General features: G+C 49.2%; 1 protein-coding gene across 1 annotated transcript; it reads left to right on the top strand.

Moving 5' to 3' along the window:
- Positions 1-3,320: 3,320 nt before the first annotated feature.
- On the top strand, positions 3,321-21,689 carry LOC122915855 (somatomedin-B and thrombospondin type-1 domain-containing protein-like). The gene is made up of 5 exons (XM_044262579.1): positions 3,321-3,564; positions 12,506-12,700; positions 16,103-16,181; positions 17,366-17,542; positions 21,572-21,689. Exons 1-5 carry the CDS (start codon positions 3,321-3,323, stop codon positions 21,687-21,689), a joined length of 813 nt encoding a protein of 270 aa, XP_044118514.1.
- The last annotated feature ends 224 nt before the right edge of the window (positions 21,690-21,913 follow it).

The raw sequence follows: 21,913 nt of genomic DNA, 5'->3' as shown, positions 1-21,913 counted from the left end.
CTAAGAGGAGAATAAGCTTCTCTTTGTGCGCATAGATGTCGCATCGGCCAAGCGTCCCACAGGCCCCAGGACCCTCACAAAAGGACAACAAGAGAGATTTCCTGGGAACTGGGTCACCAGTTACTTGGATGCTTCAAACCTGGCAGGACAGAGAAGAGCCAGATAAAGGGGACTGAAAACTACAGGAAGCTGCTGGTCTTTGTCATGGGGCAGGGGCAGGGACATGCCATGGTCAGGAGTGACTCCCTGCCTCCCCTTGACGCTGATCAAAAGAGACTGCCTCTCTTTTTCTCCTTTCTGTCTCTCGTTCTTTCTTCTTTCTTGGTGGTTAAAACATTTGTAAGTCAATACTTTATATATATAATGTATCTTTTATTATATATGTGATTAAAACCCACCACCCCTTTCCATCCCCATTCAGTTGTCTAGAGGCAATCATTTCACTTCTTTCTCATGTTTATTTGAGTAGGTAATGTGGGCATGAAGTAAAAATCCCCAAAGGTCCCACCTCACTCCTCTCCCCAAAGGCAACCTCTTTTACCAAGGGATTACATCTCTTCCCAGAGATATGCTTTGCATATGTCAGCATATAATATAAACATACTTAAAAAAGTGAAATGGTGACACACTATAAACACTGTTATGCACCTTGCTTTTTCATCTAACAATATGTCTTGAAGATCCTGCAGGGAAGTACATCAACAATTGCTGAATTATTTTGGGAGACAGCACAATGTCCTACTGATGGGATGGGTCATAATAGATGGAGCTGGCGGGGGGGCGCCTGGGTGGCTCAGTGGGTTAAGCCTTTGCCTTCAGGTCAGGTCATGATCTCAGGGTCCTGGGATCGAGCCCCGCGTTGGGTTCTCTGCTCAGTGGGGAGCCTGCTTCTTTCTCCCTCTCTCTGCCTGCCTCTCTGCCTACTTGTGATCTCTCTCTGTCAAATAAATAAATAAAATCTTTAAAAAACAAAAAACAAAAATAGATGTAACCAGCCCCTACTGAGGGACATTGAGACTGATGCCAACTTTTTGCCATTACAATGAAGTAGCAAAGAATCTTCTCACATTTTCGTGTACACGTGTGCCTGCACTGACTCCCGAGTCAAAAGGGACATGCTTTTATGATTTCAGTGGATATTGATGAACTGCCCTCCAAAGAGATCGTACTGATGTACTTGTCCACCACGTTCACCTCAAGCGTCCCTTTCTTCTCACCCTCCCTAGTTCTGTTGAAACAAAAGCCAAGCTTTCTGCTCTTTGCTATCTAACTGCTAAGGAATGTTGTCTCTGTACTTTCGGCATTGGCGATATCTTACTAGAAGGGTATCTTTATGCTTTGTTGGTATGACAGCCAGTTCTAACCTTTGTAGCTATTTCTCCTAGTTCTTCTTTTTATAGAGCTAAATACTGTACTTACGTGGACATTTGTTGTCCAATCGACTGAGCCGCCCAGGTGGCCCCAAAGTCCATAGTTTGTATTATGGTTCAGTCTTGATGTTAATTGTACATTCTATGGGTTTTGACAGGGAACGATGACATGTGTCCATTGTTAGAGTATCACACAGAATGGTTTTATTGCTCCTTCATCCCTCCTTTTCCCCAACACTGCCAACCCCTGGTATTTTTACTGTCTCCATGGTTTCGACTTTTCTAGAAAGTCATATAGTTAGAACAATACAGTATGTAGCCTTTTCAGATTGGTTTCTTTTACTTAGGAACACACATTTAAGTTTCCTCCATGTCTTTTCATGGCCTGATAGCTCATTTCTTTTTTGGTGTCGAATCACATTCCATTGTCTGGATCTATCACAGCTTATTTAACCCTTCACCCGCTGAAGGACATCTTGGTTGCTTCCAGTTTTGGCAATCATGAATAAAGTTGCTATGAACATCCATGTGAAGGTTTTTGAATGGGTGTATGCTTTCAGTTCATTTGGGTAAATAACTCATTTGGGCAAATACCAAGGAGCACAATTACTAGATCATGTGCTAAGACTATATAAGAAACTGCTAACCTGTCTTCCAAAGTGGCTGTGCCATTTTGCCTTCCCACCAACAATGGTTGAGAGTTCCCGTGGCTCCACATCCTTGTCAGCATTTGGTGTTGTCAGTGTTTTGAATTTTAGCCACTCTGTTAGGTGCATAATGATATCTCATTGTTGTTTTAAATTGCAATTTCCTTTATGGACATTTGGGAAGGTATGTGCTATGGTGAGTGCTGTGAAGTGTGTAAATATGGCAATTCACAGACTTGTACCCCTGGGGCTAATAATACATTATAAACTAATAAAAATGTGAAAAAAAAGTAAAAATCACAAAGAAAAAAAATAATTTGCAACTTCCTAATGTAATTTCCATTTTTTCCCACATAATGTTGAGCATCTTTTCATATGCTTATTTGCAATCCAAATATCTTCTTCTATGGGGGTGTCTGTTTCAATCTTTTGACCATTTTTATTCTTTTTTTTTTCCAGTTTATTCATTTTAAGTAACCTCTACAATCAACTTGGGGGCTCCTACTCACGACCCTGAGATCAAGGGTCACTTGCTCTCCCGACTGAGCCAGCCAGGTGCCCTTTGCCCATTTTCAAATCAAGGTTTTCATTTCTGATGTTGAGTTTTAAGAATTTTTTGTTAATTTCAGATATCAGATGTGTCTTTTGCAATTTTCTTCTCTTAGTCTATGGCTTGTCTTCTCATCTTCTTGAGTGATACAGTTTTTTTCTTTGTTTTGTTTTGTTTTTAGCAAATTACTCTAAGTTTTAAAAATGAGTCTATTCAAAGAAAAATATTGAGGAAATAATGATCAAAGTGTTAGGGATATAGCAAAGAATGAAGGTATATCCAAGGGACTCAAGATGCACCTAGAGCCTTGTACACATCTTGGCTCCTAGGATCCTTTCTTGGTCATTATTCTGGCTATTACTATTTTAATAATAGTGGTAACTCTTGTTGGTATTGTTGCTGTTATGATTATGACCAGTGGCTATTCCTGTTATTACTATAACAACATGCAGTCCTATTGTTATCTATTATAGTACAGTGCTTTGATGAACCTCCATATTTCCTCCATCTCCCTGGAACCTGGGGGCAGGGGGGCACCCTGCAAAGTTGTTGCGGTCATTATTACCGTTGTCTTGGTTCCCCTAGAGGTGCAAAGTTCAGATAGGACGAATGGGGGGCGGTGGACAGCAGCTCCGTGACAGGTAGGAGGTGGGTCTGGGGAGGGTCTGCCCGGTAGCCTCCGCCCCAGTACGGGGCGGGACAGGTAGGGTCGGTCCCATCGGTGTCCATCCGGTCCCCAGCCCGAGCCCGGCCATGGCCTCGCGCAGCGCGGCACGGATCCTGCCGCTGGCGCTCGCCCTGGCGGTGGTGGCTGAGGTGTCCTGGGCCCGGAGACCGTCGGGCGCGCTATGGCCTGGGCAGGGCTGCGCGGCGCTGGGTCGCTGCTGTCTGGGCCGTGATCCGACCTGCGTCGCCCACGGGCCCCCGCGCTGCTTCTGCGACCAGGCGTGTGGCGCGGTGCGGGACTGCTGCCCGGACTACGCTCGGGTCTGCCCAGGTGCGCCCCCGGGGCAGGAGGAGCAGGGCGGGGGGGCGGCGGGAGGAGGAGCTCTGGGCACCCGTGGCTCGGGAGTCTGGGGGCGCGGCGGATGAAAGAAGGAAGCCGCCCTCCGAGGGGTTCTGGGCGTGCAGGGGCGCGAGTAAGGGGGGTCTTGTACGCGCAGGACAAACGCTAAGAGTGGGCTGTGGAGGTGCCGGCGGACAAGGATGCGTGGGTCGTGGACAGGGGCGCGCGAGTCTCGGGGGGCAGAATGGGGAAGCACGCGTGGAGACTTGAGGGGTGTTTGGAAGGAGGGGGCACGGGAACTGCGCTCAGGTCTAGGAGGGCGGCACGAGGGTGGGGAGCTCGTGGGAGAAGGGAGCTTGCCAAGCACGGGTGCGGGATGCTGGGCACTGAACAGAAATGGGCGCTTGGGGGCACAGAGGGGTGCGAGGGAGGAGGGGCGCACCCTGTAAGGAGGGCGCCTGGGGCACGAAGGAGTATAAGGGAGGAGGGCGCGTAGGCGGCCCGAGGGGCTGGGGAAGCGTCAAGGGTTGTGAGGGAGGCGAGGGCGCTTGCGTGGGACTGGGGTGGCCAGATTTAGCAAATAAAAATACAGGTTGCCCAGTTAGACTCAAATTTTAGGTAAGTAGTATTTTTTAGTCTAAATATATCCTAAATATTGCATGTGCCATTCTTATGTTAAAAATTGATTGGGGGCGCCTGGGTTAAGGCCTCTGTCTTCAGCTCAGGTCATGATCCCAGGGTCCTAGGAGTGAGCCCCACACTGGGCTCTCTGTTCAGCGGGGAGCCTCCTTCTCCCTCTCCCTCTGTCCTCACCCAGCCTGGGTTCTCTCTTTCTCTCAGTCTCAAATAAATAAATAAAATATTTTTAAAAAAATTTAAAAAATTGATTGCTTTCCTGAAATTCCAATCTAACTGGGCATCCTGTATTTTACCTGGCAAGCCTGACTGGGACAAGAATGGGGGAGGGGTGCTGTCCAAGAGGCTGCCTTTTTTTTTTTTTTAAAGATTTTATTTATTTATTTATTTATTTATTTATTTATTTGACAGAGATCAAATAGGCAAGTAGGCAGGGAGGCAGGCGAGGGGTGTGCGGCGGGGACAGAAGCAGGCTCCCTGCTGAGCAGAGAGCCTGATGTGGGACTCCATCGGACACAGGACCCTGGGACCATAACCTGAGACCAAGGCAGAGGCTTTAACCCACTGAGCCACCCAGGTGCCCCCCAAAAGGCTGCTTTTGAGTCTGTAAGTGGGAGGGCTCTACCATTTTTATATTCCAGAAGTAAATTTTCAGGTCCACTGGGGACAAAAACCTAAATCATAACACCCTGTGATCCAACTTCCCTTTGTCAGGGAGAAAAGTCAATGAACTCTTTCGCCCTGAGACATCAGTGGGGCTTCCTCCAGGAATCTGCATTTCAGAGAGAGGACAATTTTTTAAAAATTCAAAATTGGGGGCTCTTGGGTGGCTCAGTGGGTTAAAGCCTCTGCCTTCGGCTCAGGTCATGATCTCAGGGTCCTGGGATCGAGCCCCGCATCGGGCTCTCTGCTCAGCGGGGAGCCTGCTTCCCCCTCTCTCTCTGCCTACTTGTGATCTCTGTCAAATAAATAAATAAAATACTAAAAAAAAATCAAAATTGAAGGGACCTAATGTTTATTGATCGCCTACCCACCTACTCTGTGCCCATGGGCTGCACTGGGTGTCTCATCAAATCTGACTTTCTCCCAGCATGCTGGGGTTCGGCAGGGGAGAAAAGCCTAGCGCAGAGAAGATTTTGGCCAGCCAAGGTGATCCAGCAGGTTTTGGATCTGGATCTGATCCTGTGTCTTCTAGCTCCCAGCGCTAGCTTCCCACAAGGCTGAATGGCAAACGATAGACGATCAGGCAACAGTGAGGGGGAAAACTATTTTGGGATGTGGTGTGTTTCTAAATCACAGCAAATGAGGCTCCCCTAGATTAAATTTGCTAAAGGACTGTTTGGGGACAGCTTTTGTCCTCATCTGCTTTCTTTGCAGAAACCGTGTGCAGCCTTGGGGTCATTCAGAGCTTGGGTCTGACATCCCTGGTTTCGCTGTACCCTAGGAGCTCCCCTGCCACAGCCCAGGAGTGGGGGGCCCCAGGAAGAGGACCAGGCAGAGGGATCAGTCCACCTTCCCACAGTCTGACCCACACCCACGGAATCACATGATGTTATCAGCTCTCCGTTGTTTTCCTTTGCATAAAGGGCTTGGGTTCATGGAACCAGGAGCCTCAAAACTTTGGCTTCCTCTTTGTTTTGCTCCTTTGGGAAGGCAACAAAAAGACAGCAAGCCTGGGATCTGTCCTTCCATCTGGGCTGGGTGGAGGAGAGGTTCACTTTCCCACCACCCAGAGGAGCAGGGCAGGAGGGGACATGGGGACCAGTCAGGAGGCAAAAGATAAGGAGGAGAAAAGAGTGTGTGTTTCTTCTTTTTGAAGAAAAATTTCTCTTTCTTTCTTTCTTTCTTTCTTTCTTTCTTTCTTTGAGAGAGAGCAAGAGAAAGGTGGGAGAAGTAGAGGGAAAGGGACAAGCAGACTCCGTGCGGGACATGGCCCAGCCCAGGGCTGGATCCCATGACCCGGAGATCATGACCTGAGCGGAAATCGGGAGTCGGACACTTAACTGACTGAGCACCCAGGTGCCCTGAGTGTATGTTTATTCATGAAACAGGAGTTAGAATTTACTGACTTCAGTAATTGATTAGGGCAGGCAGAGATGTTGAGGATGACTAAGATCCCCCGAACATTTACTGAGGAAACAAACACCAAGTGCCAGCGAGGTACTGTCGTAAGCGCTTTAAATAAATTATCTCCTTTAAACCTCAAAACTGTCCTATAGAATAGATGGTATTGTCACGTCCATTTTACAGATGAAGAACAGAGACCCAGAGAGGGAGTGCCCTGCTCTGAGTTGCACAGCTATGAAGCAGCGAATCAGGGATTGGGACCCAGCAGTCTATTATATGGTTGCTCGGGAGGGACTGCGGCGTGTTGGCAGAGGGAGGCTTGGCCCTACAGGTGGAAGAGGAGCCCTTGACATTTCCCACATCCAGTTCAGGGCCCTAGGGGGCCACCTGCTGTGTGCCTAGCCCACCTAGAAGCAGCCGGGGCTAGAAAGATGGAGCTCTGGTTCCCTTCCAAGCTTACAGTCTGTTTCTTTTGGAAGACAGGGTAGCTATGAAAGAAAGAAGGAATTTCAGTCAGAGCAAGATGAGCTTTAGCAGTGACTGGTGAGGATGGAGGGAAGGCAGGGAGGGGGCGGGGCTGAAGCTATTAGTAAGGCCTTGAAGGATAGAAACCGGCTTCACATTTTCCATGTTCTTTACCAAATGTGTTCATGTATTTTATCCTCTTTAATTCTCCTTCCAACCCTGTAAGGATCAATGTCCTCCTTCATGCACTAGTGTCTTCATTGTACTAATCAATGCTCTTTGGGTTGTGGTACTGTTCATACTGATAAATGAGCAAGGGGGCTTCTTGGCTCCGGTAACCGGGAAACACTCGATGAGTTTTGGCTTCAAGCATAGCTGGATCCAAGGACTCCAAGGATGTCATGAGGATTTTGTCCTTTCCCCTTTTCAGCTCTGCTTGTGTTAGCTTCACTTTCAGGCATACTGTCACCAAGTGGCGGCAAAGAGTACCTCGCTCCAAACTGGTGTACCTAGTGAAATGCAAACATCCTTGTCGCTGTTGTTCCAGCCCAAATCCGAGGGATGGTTCTGTTAGGGCCCCATCGAGTCACATGCGCATCCCTGATCCAATCAATCTCCGTGCCTAGAGGGAAGGAATACGAGTTGGCCGTGCCTGTGTCGCATACTGCCTCCTAGGAAAGAGAGTGAGGTCAGCCCTATCCACATCATGTAGATGGAGAGTGGGGAGGGTTGGTTCCTCAAAAGAAAACGTGAGATGGTTTGACCAGAAGTTGAGGGTAGGGAGGCAGGGATGGGCAAAAATGATCGCTGGCCAAAGGTGAGCTGTGGGAGATCGTGCATTTCAAGGAATTCAAGTGAACGCGTGCTGAGATAGTAAATGGGAGGAGGAGGGAGGGAGTGACTGTGGATATATTGCAGGAACACTTAAGCCTTTCAGCTACTAGGCTTGGGGATCTCTCTGATCCACTATCAAAAAAGACCTTTTATGAACCACCTCAATAGGAGACAGGAAACACCAAAGGATTTCAGGCAACAGGCTGGAGCTAGAACTGCATTCCAGAAAATTCTTTTTGGTGGGCAGTGAGAAGGATGGACAGTCAGGGGGCTGGGCAATGAAGTTCAGAGAAGAAGGTGGGGTTTGAATCATCCAGAAACCCTTTTCCCCAGAAGCTTGGGGCTGTGCGAGTAGGGGCAGGGGGTCTAAGGGGACTGTGGGAAGTTTGGTCTGGCTCCAGCAGGCTCAGATGGCACAATGTTATCCGGATCTCCAGGGCTGGTTGAGCAACCTTAAACCATCCCCACCCCTCTTTTTAAGCAACACCGATAAGCTAGAATTTCTCCTTTACGCTGAAAGAGTGGGGTGGCCTTTGTTTTGAGAAACACTGCCATCTTGTGGTGCCTTTTTGCAACGCTAACCTGCGGTCACATTTCTTTTGTTGCTAAGGCACGACTTGCTTTGTTCATTTATTACTCACCGAGTCCCTGTGTGCCAGGAACTGTGCTTGGCGCAGGGATTCAGCAAGGAACAAGGACCTTGCTTCCATGGAGCTGACACTCTACTGGGGGAGGCTGATGAGATACAAATAATGCCATGAGTGTATTAAGGTCATGACCCCAGCCCCAGGTGAAATGTGAGGACATTTCCCTAGGAGTGTCATGGGTGCATCCTCCTTGGTGACTTCACAGGTGCCAGCAACATGGAAAGAATATATGTAAGGTGGCTTCTGCTAATTTTCTGCAAAATCTCTCACCTGCTTGGCGGGCCCGGCAGGGCAGGGCAGGGGCTCATGGTGGGACGTTGGTGCTTCGCCTGGGTCCAGCTGCCAAGGCAGGGCCTGAGTGTGATCTGCAGTCTCCCTGCCAGGTTGTCCAGAAACCCTGGGAACACTTCCAGTGACACAGAACTCGCTTCCTCTAGCAGCTCCTTCTACGGTAGAAGATCATCTCCCTTCTGCACACCTGCATTAGTGTTCCGGCGGGTCCCCTGTTCCTGCCCTCACCCCCCTCCAGCAGCCAGAGACATCCCGTTCCAACCTGAAATGTGATGATGTCGTCACTCCTCTGCTCAGAGACTGGCACTGACTGTTCTTCATGATTATAAAGATCCAGATTCCTTCCAGTAGTCCTCAGAACCCGGGAAGCTTTCACTGTCCCCCCCCCCGACACCCCCTCCTACCTCGCTCCTTCTGCGTGTTTGCTCCTGCCACACTGTATTCCTCACTGTCCCTTTGGCATCTAAGCTTGAGCTGCCGCAGGACCTTTGCACTGCCGGTTTCCTCTGCCTGGAACACTTTCCTCCCAGATGCCTCCCCAGCCCCCTCCCTCACCTCCTCAGATGTCCTCTGTCATGGGAGCCATCTGTGGCTCCTCCATCTATACGTGTCTAATCACCCCACCACGGTCCCTCTTATTTCGCTTTGCTGTCAGGATGTCAATCACTGTAATGAAATAATGTACTGTTTATTGTCTGTTTCCCCTGCAGAGTGTCAGCTGTTTGAGGGCAGGGCTTTTTCTGCTTTGCTCCTCTGTGTTCCCAGCACCCAGGCCAGTGCTTAGCACATAGTAGGCCCTAAAGAGCTGTTGAATAGATGCATCAAGACCCCTGTTGTATTGAACATTTGCGATCTGCTCAGTGCTTCTCATTTCTCCCTGCACCAATCCTGTGAGACTGCAGTTGGAATCCAAGTTTGTCTGACGCCAACGCTTCGCCTCGACTGACATTCCACCCCCTTAAGCCCCACTTGCCTTCCCTGTGAGATGGATTTGACAATAGTGCAAATACATTTGGAGCCAGGGTCCTGGCAAGCGACAGATGGTACGTCCAAAACAGTTGAATGGAAGAGAATTTGATGAGGGTTCTATTCACAAAGGTGAGGGCCGGGGAGAAGGAAGAAATGATCTTTAAGAGTCTGTTGAGAGCAGGATCCATGGCTGAGGCTCCCCCCATCCAGAAGCAAGGCTGAGGCAGGGGTGGGGGATCTGGGGGTCTGGGCTGCACTCTTCTCCCTGCCGGTGTGCCCCCTCCCCTGCTGCCTGAACCCAACTGGCAGCTACAGGCTAGGGAACCTCTGTGATGCACAGGTTTCCCAAGGGCAGAGGACAGAGAAGGATCTGGGAGAGCACAACCTTCTAAGATTGTCGTGAGGACCACAGGAGGTCAATATGTGGTTTGCCTGGTCCAGCAGCAGTGACATAATTCATGCCATTATTAGGTGGGTGGTGAAAGTAATCAATGATTGTGAGCTCGGCATACTTTATTCCCCCCTCCCTCCCTCCCCCCTTTCTTCCTTTCTCTGAGCATTTCAACTCTGCTAAGAGCTGAGATCCATGCAGGAAGTCTGTGACTTCCTGAGGTGTCAGAAGCAAGGCTGTCTGTTTTTGTAACACAATAACCTCATTCCATCAGTTCAAGGATGCACACTTCTTTTCTCCCCACATTTTCGTGTTGCTGAACTGGGCCATGTTCATAGCTGATCAGTGCTGAGGACAGATTTTATCTTTCTTTCTGTGTTTCCAGCACCCAGGACAGTGCCTGGCTCACAGCAGACCCTTGGTAAATAACCTGTGGAGCGAGTGAATGAATTCTGACTACAGTAGCTGCCTTGATGTGTGTGAGCGTGTGTGAACGTGTGTGCCTGCGTGTGTGTGTGTGAGACCCTTGGCTTGCTGGCACATCTGTAGAAATGCTGGTAAAGTCCTCAGATCCTGTGTTCCGGTTTGATGGCCTTCTCTGGCTCGGTCTAGTCCTGATCTGGGACTGTGGACGTGGATGAAGATGCTGGAGGTCCCAGGGGCTCCATCATCAGAAAATACCTCCCCACTAGGCCCTCAACTGTGGTAGGCACGTGAGCATCTCAAGGACATGGACACCCAGCATTTCCCTTCTTCTAGTGCGAGAGCTATTTCAGACGGACTCCGGTGTAGAGAGACTAATACGGAAAGCTCCCAAGGAAACTTTGAGGAATGCCCCTGGTCCTTCTGCGTTCCTCTCCCCCCACCCCAGTAGCCCTCCTTCCTTCTCTCAGAGGTAACTACTCTGCTGAATTTGGTATTTACAATTCCCATGCTTATGTCTGCATGTGTTTACATTCATAAATATATACAATTGATGTGTGTGTATATATATATATATAGAGAGAGAGAGAGAGAGAGACAGAGAGAGAGAGATGGAGAGAGACAGAGAGAGAGAGAGAGAGCCTGTCCTCATGATTCACAGTAGTTACGTTCCATGAAATCACAGCAAACACTGATTTAAGGAATTCGGAGCCATCGCTCTGAAGGGAAATGAGTACGCCCAGATGTCACATACGTCATAACCTTAAATCCTAAAACAACTTATTTTGGTAGATTTTATTTTCTTCGTTTCACAAAAGTGAAAAACAAACTTTGGATGTGTGAAGTGGCTGGCCCGAAGCCGCCCCACTACCAGGGGCCGGGGCTGGGGTTCACACCTGGTTGAACTTGGCCGTGGAGCTCGGTCTTTTTGGTGTTTCACCTGCCGCCTGCAGCCTCTGTCTAGGGAGGCAGGTCGGGCCTGTTCAACCTCAACTGGGAACGTGCACGCCGGGTGACTTAAAAGTTTTTGCTACTCTGCACTTGTCCGGGAATGACTGCCAGATCACCTCAGGTACTGATTTGGAGGTTACAAATCTATTTTTAACTAGAGGCGAATGGGCAAGCGCAGAATCTGTGAACCAGGAGCACCGACCGTATATTTTTTCCTACATATGAGAACTGTATGAATTCTTAAACACTGTATAGCACTGTTTTGCAGGTTCTTTTTTTTTTTGAAGATTTTATTTATTTATTTGTCAAGCAGAGGGAACAGCAGGCAGAGGGAGAAGCAGGCTCCCTGCTGATCAAGGAGCTGGACTCAGGACTCGATCCCAGGAGCCTGGGATCATGACCTGAGTAAGGCAGACGCTCAACGGACTGAGCCACTCAGGTATCCCTGTTTTGCAGGTTCTAAGACTGTATGTGGTACTGTCACACCAGAAACAGCTTCTGCAAGGGGCGTCTCTCCACTCCATGCTGCTGGTTGCTCCCCTGTGGTTCATTTCACCACTGTAGAATATAGTGTTTGCTGAGCACTTCCTGTGTGCCCGGAGCAAATCTTTACGCTCATAGCTCTCTGAATCCTTGAGGCCACCCTATCCGATGAATACTGTTCTTATTCCTGTGTGACAAAAGAAGAAACTGAGGCACGGAGAGTTGAGATCGGGTGCCGCTTAAGAGCTCAGGATATGGGGGCGCCTGAGTGGCTCAGTCTTTAAGCGTCTGCCTTCAGCTCAGGTCATGATCCCAGGGTCCTGGGATCGACCCCCGCATCAGGCTCCCTGCTCAGGGGGAAGGCTTCTCCTCCCTCTTCCACTCCCCCTGCTTGTGTTCCCTCTCTTGCTGTGTTTCTATCAAATAAATAAAATCTTAAAAAAAAAAAAAAAGAACTCGGGAGATGTTTGTTGGAGGAATGAGTGATGGAAACAACCCAAATGGTCGGCAATGGATCATGGGTAAATAAAACATGGAATTAGAGGTTTCCATTAGTATATTATTAGGATTTCCCACGGTATAAACCGTTGTCATAGAGAAGCTTTCAAGCAAGGCATGAACTCAGGTTTGCAAGAGTTCTGGCACTCATGCGGTATTTAGGCAGGCGGTGGGGGGTGTCTGGCTTGTGGGGAAGGTGAAGACCTGGCTGCTGGCCTGCCAAATTCCATGACCTTGGAGACCACACACCCCTCCCCCACACCGCCTTCTCTTCCAGTGGTCTCCTGTGTTGTGGCAGAGTGGAGTGCCTGGAGTTGCTGTGTCAAACCCTGCCAGATCTCCTATCGCGTCCGCCGGAGGCGTGTCCTGCAGGAGCCGAGGAACGGGGGTGCTCCTTGCCCCCCGCTGGAAGAGCGGGCTGGGTGTGTGGATTACCGGAGCCGCCAGGGAGTGGAGTGCCAACAGTCTTTAAGTGAGTTGGAGTGGCCACCGGGGGTAGGTCAGCTGTCATTGGGAACTCCCGGGCTGGACTTGAGAGCCCTTCATGAGTGTGGGGTCTGATTTATCTTCCTTTACCTTGATTTGCCCTTCTAACCTTATGAATGAGGGAAGAAACTCTGACTTTCTCTGGGCATCTCCTATCTTTTTTCTACTCATCTTCTGGTGTAAATCAGTCAGGACTTGGTTTGTATGCAGATGATAGGAAACCCAGGTTAAATTGACCTAAGCAAGAATGTGTGGCTCATGGAACTAAAACTCTAGGGGCTGCATTCAGGCATGGCTGGATCCAGGAACTCAAGCAACAGTTCCAGGAATCTCTTTCCATCTCTTAGCTCTGTTTCCCCCCAGTTGACCTCATTCTCAAGCAGCATCTCCCCCTCTTATGATCTTTGGTAGTACCGGTCTTTTCTCCAACTAGTCCAGTGGCTGAAAGAAAGTTTTAGCCATAAAACCCATAGTTTTAGCCAATGTCCTAGGACAAAGTCTCATTGGCTTTACTTGGGCATGTATCTACTGCTAAGCCAATCAATAAGGCTAGAGTGATGGACTATCCTAATGGGCCAGGCCAGGATGCGGGCTTACTTTGCAGCTGGGGGTGTGGTCAGCCCCACCTGAATGTGGGTAGGGATAGGCATTTTTCAAAGGATAACTGGGGACAATGAATGCAAGGCAGGCACAACTGTAGATGCGGGCTACGTGCATACCCTGACGAAGGGCTTCTATATAGCACTACAAAAAACAGGCGATGCCCATTATACAGAAGAAATTGACAAGGCCAGATGCCTGGGTGGCTCAGTCGGTTAAGCCTCCGCCTTCACCTCAGGTCATGATCCCACAGTCCTGGGATCGAGTTCCTCATCAGGCTCCTTGCTCATCGGGGAGCCAGCTTCCCCCTCTACCTGCTGCTTCCCCTGCTGTGCTCTCTCTCTCTCTGACAAATAAATAAAAGAAAGAAAGAAAGAAAGAAAGAAAGAAAGAAAAAGAAATTGACCAACACGGTGCAAGTGGTTTTCCTGAGGGGCTAGAAGAACAAGCAGAAGAGCTAAATGGTCCCCTTCCAATCTCTCCCCAAACTGTAGCCTGGTGGGAGGGGAGGTCGTTCTACAGCGAATCTTACCATGGTGTTGGCCTCCTGCTTTCAATTTCCCAGCAGCTACCTAGCGCCCTGAGGGCGAAACCCAAGCTCCTCATCACGTCCTTAAGCTCAGTGCTCTTGGCTCCTGGGCCCTCATCTCCTTCCTCCCCCTGCCTAAGTTGTTGTTTTCTGTTTTTGCCCCCTAAGCCTAAGTTTTATTTATTTATTTATTTTAAATATTTTATTTATTTATCTGACAGACAGAGATCACAAGTAGGCAGAGAGGCAGGCAGAGAGAGAGGAGGAAGCAGACTCCCTGCTGAGCAGAGATCCTGATGCGGGGCTTGATCCCAGGACCCTGAGATCATGACCTGAGCCGAAGGCAGAGGCTTAACCCATGAGCCACCCAGGCACCCCTCTGCCTAAGTTTTAAAGGATAATTGGACTGTTGTAAGGGCAGCTGACTGAAATGGGTCAGAGGGCAGCTGGGAACCCAGGGATGAAGTGACTGCAGGGCTGTAAGCGAGGGAGGATGGTGACTAGACTAGGGTGATGGAAGAGGGAATGACAGAAATCCTTCTCCCTTTCCCTTGCCACCACATCTGGCCTTGCCTGGCTCATTTCCCTCATGGATGTCAGTTTTCTGGAAGACCATCCCGAGTGCCCTTACTGGTTCCAGCCACTTTGCCACATTCCTTGACTCTGTGAGGCCAATGTTATTATTCCCATTTTACAGAACGGGAACCCAAAACTCAAGAAGGCACAAAACTTTCCCATGAGGCATGGCTGGTTGTAAATCACCTTATTTAGCTCTGACCATAACTGTATGGATACGTTCTAATACTATCCGGAGGCTGAGGCTCCGAAAGGTGTAGTGACTTGACCAGGACCAATCAGCTGTTAAGAAGGAGAGCTGGAACCTGGGGTTTTCTGGACTCTCCTCGCTGTAGGCTGCACCAAAAGAAGCACTATGCATGCTGGAAGAGAGGAGGGAAGGGAAATTGTGTATTAAGTGTGCTACAACAAAGACCAAACACAGTCTCTGCGGCAACAGCAGGGAGGAGGGGCCTGGGATGCCCTGGTGTGGCCCTCATCTAGGTCACAAGCATTAATTCAATAGCAAATCTTTGATTCAGCTCCACCACTCGGGGAATGGGGAGAGGTAGGGATGTCCTTTGGCTTCTTTATTTTCCCGAGGAATCTCTGTTCTCTTCTGGACTAACTTCTTGTTCTCCTCTTCTTTGTTCTCTTGGAACAAGAGACTTGGAAGTTGGCCCAACAAAATGTTGATTATTTTATTAGTTATTAATTCATTTATTAATTCATTTATCCATTCATCCCTCTGTACCTCCTTTCTTCCATCCATTACACATCTGTCCACCTTTTGGTCCATCTATTTCTTTTATCCGTTCATCCCTCCATCCACCTGTCCTCTCTCTGTCCATCCTTCTTTCCATTCATCAGCTCTTCCGCCAGTCATCTCTCTCTCTCTGCTTTTCTCCACCCTCCCCATCTCTCTCTCTCTTTCTTTCTTTCTTCTTCCTCAATTCACTCAGCTATGAAGCTTTATCCACTCTTTTTACTCACTTATTCATTCATCAAAATCATTCGAGGGACACCTGGATGGCTCAGTTGGCTGAGCGTTTGACTTCTGATTTCAGTTCAGGTCATGGTCTCTGGTAGTAACACTGAGACCTGAGTTGGGTTCAACACTCAGCAGGGAGTCTGCTTGAGGATTCTCTCCATTTCCCTCTGCCTGTCCCCTACTCATATGCATGTGTTCTCTTTCTCTCAAATAAATAAATAAATAAATAAAATCTTTATTTAAAAATTTTTTTCAAAGATTTTATTTATTCATTTGACAGACGGAGATCACAAGTAGGCAGAGAGGCAGGCAGAGAGAAAGGAAAGGAAGCAGGCTCCCCGCTGAGCGTAGAGCCTGACGCGGGGCTCGATCCCAGGGACCTGAGCCAAAGGCAGAGGCTTTAACCCACAGAGCCACCCAGGTGCCCCAATAAATAAAATCTTTAAAAAAATAAAATATTCAGTTGAAAAAAAATTTTTGAGACCCACTGTGCAACCTTTGTGCTAGGCCCTGAGTGGCAGAGCTCGGTCTCACCCTGCCTTCCAGCATCACATAAAGAGAACCAGTGAGGACCCCTAGGGCAAGACCCCGCATTCTCCTTTGGGCTGCCATACAAAGAGCTCGAACACCAGCAAGACCTACCCCTGTTTCCTGTGGTGTAGTAGTCTAGAGGGTGCTGGGTCACCTAACTCTCTTTTCTCTTTGGTCCACAGTCCCTGCTCTGATAACCACTGACAGCTACGGGAAGGAGCGGAAAAAGCGAGGGGTCCCCAAGAAGCAGGAGACAGCAGGGTAAGTTGATGCAAATGGACCCAAAGTCAAGCTAAAATTGGTGAACGTTTCTCCTTCGATTAAATTGCTGTCATGTCTCTCTGTCTCTTGCTTTGGTGGCATCTGTGTCTCCCCATTTCTCGTCCTGTGACATTTGAAGCCCTGAATATTTGGTCTCCGTTCAACTCCATTCCTTCCTTCATTCATTCGTTCATTCCTTCACTGCACGTTTATTGGACGCCTGTTATATGTCAGGCACTGGGCTAGGCCTTGGGGCTACAGCGAAGAACAAGAAAGGACAGAAATACTTGTAGGGTGTTCCTAGGGTGAGGGCAGGAATTGCAGCTCAGAGAGGAAGGGGCTGGGGGCAGCTCGGGCTCGTCCTGGCGAAGGGTCGGCTCCGCGGGCCTCCCCGAGGCCGCAGCCACCAGGGGGCAGCAGCCCCACGCCGAGTCTCCCCGGAGCCCTTGACCGGCTGCGTCTCTTCCGGCAGGATGGGGGCGGGGGTGGCGTCGACTGCTAATTGTAGAAAAAGTTGGATAGAAGTAAAATTGTAATTGGCTCTTATTTCAGATCCTCCAGAATGGGGAACTGCCCTTTTAAATACTTCTCACGACACATCTTTTCTGTAAAATCGAATCTGTTCTAGAATGCCGTGGCGCGCTTCGGAGTGTCACTTGGGGCTTTTTTGGGTTTAGGTGGTTCCATTTTAGGCACCGCCACTTAGTAGCTGTGTGACTCCAGGCGAGTTCTCTCTCTCTGATGCTTAGTTTCCTAATCTGTAAAGTGGGGCAACACCTACCTCTCCAGGTTTCTGTATTAAATGGTTCATTCAGTGCATTTTTATGAGCGGGAGACTCTTTCTTCTAGGAGCTGGATGTGACCGTGACCAGAATACACAGGAGTTCCTGCCCTTCTGGGGCTGGCATGAGACTGGAACACAGACTGAGAAATAAACCACCCCGTCTTTTGGATGGGATGCTTAGACGAGACTTGACGCAGGGAAGTTCTCCATGATGTTGCTTTTAAAGACTTGAGCCAAGTCTCTTGTCATATGTGACCTGTTGATGAAGAGTGCCACGCAAAAGGTTTCTATTCTCGGGCAGAAATTGTGCCAAGCTGGGCCTACAGAAGGCTAGGTACGCAGTAGGTGCTCCATAAGTGCTCACAGGTGCTTCGGGTGGTGTCTCCCTGTGTGGCTGCAGGTACTGTGTTCAGTTCCAGCTGGGGCCCGTTCCGGGGAGCTGCCGACAGGTGAAGGCACCTCACGCCCAGTGGACAAGGTACCTGACCCAGGGTCACACGATCTGTGTGAGGTGTGAGTGGCCTGCCCAGGACGCCAGGAGCCGGCGCTGCTACGGAGATGGCGCCGGGACAGGAGGGTAAGCCCTAGACCTTGGGCCTGCGGAAGTGGGATTGTAGAGCCCTGGGCGTCTCTGCTATCTGAGGGACAAAGGTGCTGTAGCAGTCAGATGTTGACTTCTGGCAGGAGTGGGGCCCACGAGGGTCCGGGCCCCAGTGTCCCAGAAGGAGCAGCTCCTGCCTCTCCCACTGTGTGACCCTGGGCAATCTCATAGCTTCTCTGAACTCCAGTTGCTTCAATTGAAGATGCAGCTAACAAGAGGGGCTTCCGCTGGGGCAAGGGTAAAGGTTAGGGGAAATCGTGTAAATTGAAGAGACAGCGTCGTTGTTGACATCCAGAAAGAACACATGGAAAAGGGAGCTGGTATTATTACTGAATCCTTAAAAGCCAGGTTTGGCTACCCTCACTTTAGAGGTGGGGAAACCAAGGCTCAGATAGGCAGTGTGATTTAGTCAAGATCACACAGCAGGATTTGATCCAGATTTGCCTTACATCAGCTTCTTAGTCTGCTTGCCTCAAGGGCAGGTGTTTCAGAAGATAGTTAATATACCAACGATCATGGTAGCCAGCATTTACTGAGTGCTTATGATGTGCCGAGCTTGATTCTAAGTTCCTTTTTTAAAAAATTCATTCATTCAATAAATATTTGTCGAGCACTTACTATTGAGCACGTGCCAGGCAATGTTTTGGGCGCTGGGGAGACACCACGAACAAAGCAGATGTGGTCCCTCCTCTTATGGAAACAACATCCTGCTGTATGGAGACAGACATTAGGCAAAGACATCTGTAATTTGTCAGACGCGAGGTAAGTGTTAGGGAAAGAAGGCAAGATCGGGGGTGGGGTTTTGTTATTTTTTTCAAGGAAAGTGACACGAAGAACGTGACATTTGAACAGGAATCTGAAGGAAGTGAGGGAGGTAGCCATGTGGATAACTGGGGGGAAGGCCTTCCAGGCAGAAGGAACAGCAAGTGCAAAGGCCTTGGGGAGTAGTCACCATTGTGACCAGAGTGGAGTGAACAAGGGGGCGTGCAGAAGGAAGTGGAGTGGCATCGTTAACACACATGATGCCATTGAAGCATTCCAAGAACGCAAAGGGAATGCTGTTAGGATCCTCTCTCTCCAGATGCGGAGATGGAGAAGCAAAAAGAGATGCCCAGGGTCACGCACCCAGCAGGTGGCAGAAGTGGGATTTTTCTTTCTTTTAAAATTATTTTTATTAACATAGAATGTATTATTTGCCCCAGGGGCACAGGTCTGTGAATCTTCAGGCTTACACACTTCACAGCACTCACTAGAGCCCATACCCTCCCCAATGTCCATAACTCAACCGCCCCAGTCCTACCCACCCCCGGCCCCCAGCAACCCTCAGTTTGTTTTGTGAGATTAAGAATCTCTTACAGTTTGTCTCCCTCCTGATCCCATCTTGTTTCATTTTTTCCTTCCCTACCCCCACAACCCCACACCCTCCCTCTCAAATTCCTCATATCAGAGAGATCATATGATAATTGTCTTTCTCTGATTGACTTATTTCGCTCAGCATAATACCCTCTAGTTCCATCCATGTCACTGCAAATGACAAGATTTCACAGAAATGGGATTTGAACCTGAACCAATCAGACCCCCAAGCCAAGCTCTAGAGACTAGACTGTTCCCCACTGACAGTGCTTTCCCAGGGCAGGGATTATTACATGAGAGCTCTCTTCTGGGGTCTGTCCAGGGAGTTATTCTCACATTTACAAGGTTAGTAATTTCTTTCCATTTAAAAGGGAGCACCCCTGCTCACTGCAAACCTAGAACAGGGAATCCCAGTGCCAGATGGGGTTCTCGGGACAGACGTATCTGAACAAGAGCCATTGGGCGTGCACAGATCTGGGTTCAAACCCTGTCTTTGGCTCATATAGCTGCTGGCTCTGGGCGAGCCTGCCTCTTGACCCTGATAGGCTCTGCCACTCAGACTGCTGGAAGGATCTGGAGACCTTTGCACAGCCCCAGACCCCTCATAGATGCTTAGTCGTAGAAGCTGCCATCGTCACATCTAACCTATGACATGGGTATAATGCTAAGTACTTTGTGAAAATGGGGTGTCATGGATTTGAGGACCCCGGCACACAGTAGGTATGCAACAAGTAGACGGCAGTCAGTATTACTACTCTCTAGGGAGGCCCTCTCTGTCCGCCCCCTCCAGCTTCTCGCCCACCTACCTGTCTCAGACCCCAAATTTTCCCATTACAGATTTTTTTTTTTATTATTTTATTAAGCTCACCAGCTAGAGCCTCCATCTTTGGCTAAGCCTTTCTGGCCTTAAAACTCTGCTGAATGTCCAGTTTCTCTTTTGGATGCAAATAATCCATGATGAGAAGCATGGCACTTTGTTGAAGCTGAGATGAGGGTCACGGGAACCCCTGCCCCCCAGCAGGGGCAGGTGGCATGGACGGCAAAGGCAAGACTATTCCAGACACCCCCACCCTGCCTGGGACCAGGCTCACAGAACAGGTGATGGAAGGCCTGACTGGGGCATGAGCTCACCAGGCAGGACTGGGCAGGAGGGGGATCAAAGCGAGGACGGAGACAAGCTGTCAGCCGGATTCTTTCCGTGGGCAGCTGGCGAGGGCGGGCATGCAAAGGGCACGGGCCTGGGGAAGGATTAGCTTGTCAGTTGGGGATTTCAGGAGGGTTTATTTAGCCGGAGAAGTGTCTGTGAGTCTGGGACAAGCAGAAGGAACACCTGCCAACAGTCACACACCTACTGTGTGCTGTGTGCAAGTAGGTGGTTTACATGGGGGCGCTCGTTCAGACCTCACAAGCCCTTTGGAGACAAGGGGCATTGATGCCATTGTATGTGATGAGGATGACAAAAATAGCAGTAGCTTTAAATACTCTCCTTTGTGAAGTGCCTACTGTGTGCCAAGCTCTGTGCTTAGACTCGGAGAATGTAACAGGCATGTAATAGGCACTCAATCAGTGTTTGCTATTATTGTTAGTTATTATGTAGCATTTTTAAAATTGTGCTATATTTTTTAAAGATTTGAATTATACCTACCGAGAACTGTCTAAAACATCTACAAACAGGTTAACAAATGTTTGGAGAAGAGACACCCCGAAATAGTCACCACCCAGGCAAGGAACAGAACGCGGGCAGCGCCCTCAGGCCCCCAAACCCCTCCTAGCCACAACCCCTCCCTTCCCCAGACAAGAAGCCACCTTCCTGACTTTTATGGTAATCCATTCTAGAGTTTTCTTTATAGCTTTACTCACCTCGGAGCCTATCTCTAAACCCTAGTTTAATTTTGTTTTGTTTTGTTTTTTCAAACTGTACATCACTAAAATGATGCAGGATATGCCTTTTGGGATCCAACTTCTTTGGTTCTGCATGAGCAAAGGAATGCTCCTTGTAGCTTTCGATCGTTCATTCCTGTTGCCGAAGTGGTTCGCTCTTCTGTCCTGATCGTTTTCATTTTCTCTGCGCAAAGCAGCTCCTAGAGCCCTCCCAGTTCTTCAGAGAAGGGAAGGATATGGATATCTCTGTTTTCCACTGTAGAAATGGAGGCTCCTCGGAGTTGGGTCACGCACGTCCTTGATTCTACAGTCTGTGTTCTTAATCACGTCCACTGTGTGGCCTTCCCGCAGGAGGAGAAGGGGACGCAGGGGATAAGCAACTTGCCCAGTTTGCCCAGCAAGGGTGTGACAGAGTCACCTCCCCCGACATTAAGAGCTGGATCTGGGTCGCCCTTTGTTGGCCTCTGGGGTCGGGCTTGGCTGCCAGCTCAGGGTCAACTTCTCTATCAGGCTGCAGTGCCCACTCTTGGGTCCATGAAAATGATTTAATTTTAATTTCTTTTAAAATCAGGAGAAAAAAGATCAGTGATCATAATCATAATAATGAAGATCTAATTCTAAACCCAGCTTGGGTTCTGGTCAGCTTTGTACAATACAGCCATAAACTGTGACTTGACAGCTTTTTCTGCACGGTGGAAGGAGCACACAGAGGCAAACATTCCGGGAGCCCAGGAAAGTCAATGCCATTGAGCCAGCCCCATGTCTTTGCAGGAACCAGCGGCTGCAGTGGCAAGCGGCCGGCCACCCCCGGTGCCGAGGGACCTGGATGAGGCTCAGGCAGCTCCGGGACTGTTCCTGCCCTGAGGTCCACAGCCTCGTCTTCCTCTAGCACCCATGACCCTCTACCTGTCCAGATCCCCTCTTTCCAAAGCCTCCCTGGCTGGCAGGGAAACCCCCAGGGCTTGGGATCCCATAGGATGAGGCAGTGGGGAGAAGTATGCAAATGTCAGACAGGAGGAAGAAGCCTTGTCCTTCTGTTGACACTGAAAATAGCTCGATGCATCCCCTCTCCTGTTCTCCTTACCTGCAGACTCCGCCCACCTTTTTTTTTTT

The sequence above is a fragment of the Neovison vison genome, chromosome 8 (genome assembly GCF_020171115.1).
Source record: "Neovison vison isolate M4711 chromosome 8, ASM_NN_V1, whole genome shotgun sequence".
NCBI classification, from domain to species: Eukaryota; Metazoa; Chordata; class Mammalia; order Carnivora; family Mustelidae; genus Neogale; species Neogale vison.
This window is presented reverse-complemented; position numbering and strand designations above follow the sequence as displayed.

Excerpts from the sequence above, each read along its gene's own strand:
- LOC122915855 (XM_044262579.1), top strand. The coding sequence starts at position 3,321 with ATGGCCTCGCGCAGCGCGGCACGGATCCTGCCGCTGGCGCTCGCCCTG. Across the intron at positions 12,701-16,102 it reads GGAGTGCCAACAGTCTTTAA|TCCCTGCTCTGATAACCACT; the intron begins GTGAGTTGGAGT and ends TTTGGTCCACAG. Across the intron at positions 17,543-21,571 it reads GATGGCGCCGGGACAGGAGG|GAACCAGCGGCTGCAGTGGC; the intron begins GTAAGCCCTAGA and ends ATGTCTTTGCAG.